The sequence below is a fragment of the Vombatus ursinus genome, unplaced genomic scaffold (genome assembly GCF_900497805.2).
Source record: "Vombatus ursinus unplaced genomic scaffold, bare-nosed wombat genome assembly UNPS02014941.1, whole genome shotgun sequence".
Classification (NCBI taxonomy): domain Eukaryota; kingdom Metazoa; phylum Chordata; class Mammalia; order Diprotodontia; family Vombatidae; genus Vombatus; species Vombatus ursinus.
In genome coordinates this window covers 7637680-7641020 of record NW_020954719.1, presented here as the reverse complement: position 1 = coordinate 7641020, position 3341 = coordinate 7637680, and the positions used below count along the sequence as shown (strand labels likewise).

Below are 3341 nucleotides of genomic sequence, written 5' to 3'. Positions count from 1 at the left end.
ATTTGTTATGGTGTGACAATCTATTATATTCATGTACCACAATTTGCTCAGCCATACTCCAATTAATGAGTAACCACTGTTTCCACTTTTTTTCTACTCTGTAAAGCTCCTTGCTTCTAAGTTCATTTCAGTTTAGAGTGTTTCTGAGAACATGCTAGTTTAGTCTATGAATTTAGCTTAATTTCAATCATAAAATTCCATGCATTGGCAAGTTGACCAATGCGAGAATTGCATGTTTGAATTTTCATCATGGAGTACTATCTAAAGGTAGGTTTGAGGTTAACTGTAAGACAAATATTTCAAGTGAAGTATAGATGACCAGGAAGTAATATATTAGTTCTTTTGGCTACATGGATACTTCCTATCTCTTAAATTGAGGCAGTTCCATCTTGCAGGCTTTCAGATGGACTCCCTGTCCTCCCATCCATGATTTGACAAAACAGGTAGAATCTTCTGTCACTTTGCAATTGAACGTTTACATACCCTTTAGGACGGTGTTAAACAGCTAAAGCAAATTGACTCTTTACTTTCAAATCAATATTTGTATAATTATCTAGCTAAGTGGAATTGTAGGTCTAGACGTATATAATATTAATCTATATTTACTGGAGCATATTACAGCAGTTACATTTGGATTTGCTGTTTAGTGTCTCCCTGGTGCAGCAATGCATGACTGTAAAAGAGTCTGTTTTTGTTTTATAGCTGTAACTGGCCTGGTATACGACAGATGCCCCAAAGGTGTTTCCTTTTGGTTGCATTCTGTTCAGGAGCTTTAGTGTCACATCTGGAGCCAGGTGACTAATGAATAGCTTATTCTATAACAGATGCCACTGGCCACAGCAAAAGTAAGTGGCCTATCAAAATAGGAACCTCTCCCTATGAAATACGTAAGGCCCTCAAATATGGGAGAGTATGGAGCAAAGAACATCAATCCAAAATCTGTAGCTGGAACCAGGTTGTTTTCAGCTGGATTTGCTCATGGTTCAGCTGGTCTTTTAATGATTCATTTAGAATAAATCTAACCACTTGGACTTGTTTATTAGAGTTTATTCTCTCTGAATTATTGATGTTTTCCTCTTTCCTCAGAATTTATCCAGTTGGCAAAGAATTTTGAAGACTTTCGAAAGAAATGGCAAAGGACAGAGCACGAATTGGGAAAATACAAGGATCTTTTGATGAAAGCAGAGACAGAACGTAGTGCTCTAGATGTCAAACTGAAACACGCACGTAATCAGGTAGATGTGGAGATCAAACGGAGACAACGTGCAGAAGCCGAATGTGAAAAGCTGGTGTGTATTGTTTCTTGAGCTATAACTCTTACTAGCAACCAAGACAGGATCGTTTCCAGTGCATTTTGTGATGGGCTGAAAATGTCACCTTTTGCATGGGAGGGGTCTCCAAGCTTTCTGTAAACAACAATTTCCAATGTATATAGTCTGGCATAGGATGTTAGCTCTCCCTTTACATGCTGCAAACATTGTAAATGCCTCCTAGGGTTATTTCTATCTCTGTAGTAGTTACTTGGTCACTGTAGTAGAGGAGAGTGTGCAATAAAGTCTTCTGCATCACTATTCTCTGCTCCAGAACAGAGGGTTAGGAGTATTCAATCAGTTGAAAAGTGTGACTGACAGAGCACTAGCATTTTGATGTACCAGGATGGGCCCTGGTACCATGGTGCAATGTCAGGTGTCTGGTGGGAGGCACTAATCCGTCTTGGTAAGTTGCCTGGGTAAATTCAAGTTGTCTGGTTCCACTGTGTTACAGCTTTGTATACATTTTAAATGCATTTTGCTCCACCATTTAGAAAGGTGGATAGGTGTCTACGTTGATCTGTACAAGTTGCTACTAAAATGTTTGCTATGACAGATCTATTTTGGGGCCCTCATTTTAAATTATACTTCTTTCATATTAGCAGTGTAATCCAGAAATCTTGCAGCAGAAACCCTACTATTCTAAATGGAGTTTGTTTTACCACTCAGGAACTGGAGACAATCTGGGCTTGATGTGAATTAATATGCTGTTGGTGTAGTAGCCTTCCCAAAGGCCTATTTGCATAATGCTGTATTTTAATGTCTTCTGCTCTGCCTGTCCCATAAATCTGAGGTGAAGCTTTCTCCCCTGGCTAGTTACGATGTTTTACTCTGCTGTGGTTGTAGGAACGACAGATTCAGCTGATTCGGGAGCTGCTCATGTGTGATTCATCCGGCAGTATTCAACTAAGCGAGGAACAAAAATCAGCTCTGGCTTTCCTCAACAGGGGCCAGCAGTCCAGTGGCAATGCTGGGAACAAAAGGTGGGGGAATAGCATCTGTTGTTGTTTGATCAGGAGCAACACAGTTGTCTGAAGTTCTTATTCTCTGAACTTGTGAATATCTGAACTGTGTGCTGAATAAAGCAAGAAAGCTGTCTGAGGAGAGGAGTGTGGAAAAGGAAGGCTTGGGAGCCAACCTTTTATCTCTTTGTGTGACTTTTTCTTGCCACTGGTAAAATTTTGATGGTGGGACTAAATTGCACATCAGTAAGTAATTCTACATATTGTTAGGAAGCCTATAGTGGAAGTGGCAGTTTAGGAATCCTTTGTATTTATTTTCCAAAGAGTTATTGTAGCTCTTCTGGTTTAGAAAGCCGTCTGTGAACCAAGGCCAGGCAATTGTGGTTCAGCTAATTTGCTATTTAAATAGTCTCGACCAGGCTTTAATTTAACACCCCAGTAAAATTAATGGGCAAAGGTCAGACATTTAGGTACTATAATGTTTTAGGGTCCAGTTGTCTTTTAGAGAGGTAGTTATAATTAAAAATACATATAAGCTTAATTTCTTAGAAAACTAGTGCTAGAGTAAATCTGTGTGATGTTGAACGTAGCTTCATTTTGGATCAAATTAAATTTCATTCTTGCACTTGCCACAGATTTTGAGTTGCCTGTAGTATAGAAACACAGCTTGGGAGGTGGAGCATCTTACTCTTGTCTGCAACTCGGAGCTAGCTTTGTAGGCCCTTTAAAGAAAAAATCACAGCTAGGGTTTGCCCTTGTAGTTGTTCCCGTATGAAACAGACTGCTCTGTGTATGGTGTGACCTGACCAGTGGAACTCACTGAGTGTTAGAATTTACCTTCTACTGCCTTCTGTGACTAATGCTCTGTTGTTTCACTCTTTTAGACTGTCAACCATTGATGAGTCGGGCTCCATTTTATCGGATATCAGCTTTGACAAGACTGATGAATCCCTGGTAATGAAGCTTTGATAAAGCTCTGGATAGTTTATTTCTCTTCTTCTCCCCTTTCACACACACACACTCTCTCTCTCTTTCTCTCTCTCTCTCTCTCTCTCTCTCTCTCTCTCTC

General features: G+C 39.8%; 1 protein-coding gene across 7 annotated transcripts in view; it reads left to right on the top strand.

Annotated features, from left to right (window-relative positions):
* The window catches only part of RACGAP1 (Rac GTPase activating protein 1), a 36656-nt gene that overhangs the window by 21029 nt on the left and 12286 nt on the right, over positions 1-3341 (top strand). For all 7 annotated transcript variants that reach the window (XM_027844500.1, XM_027844501.1, XM_027844502.1 and 4 more), the window contains exons 3-5: positions 1087-1289; positions 2157-2293; positions 3157-3226. In XM_027844500.1, the coding sequence (XP_027700301.1) occupies positions 1087-1289; positions 2157-2293; positions 3157-3226 (410 nt within the window). The remainder of the gene's footprint in view (positions 1-1086; positions 1290-2156; positions 2294-3156; positions 3227-3341) is intronic.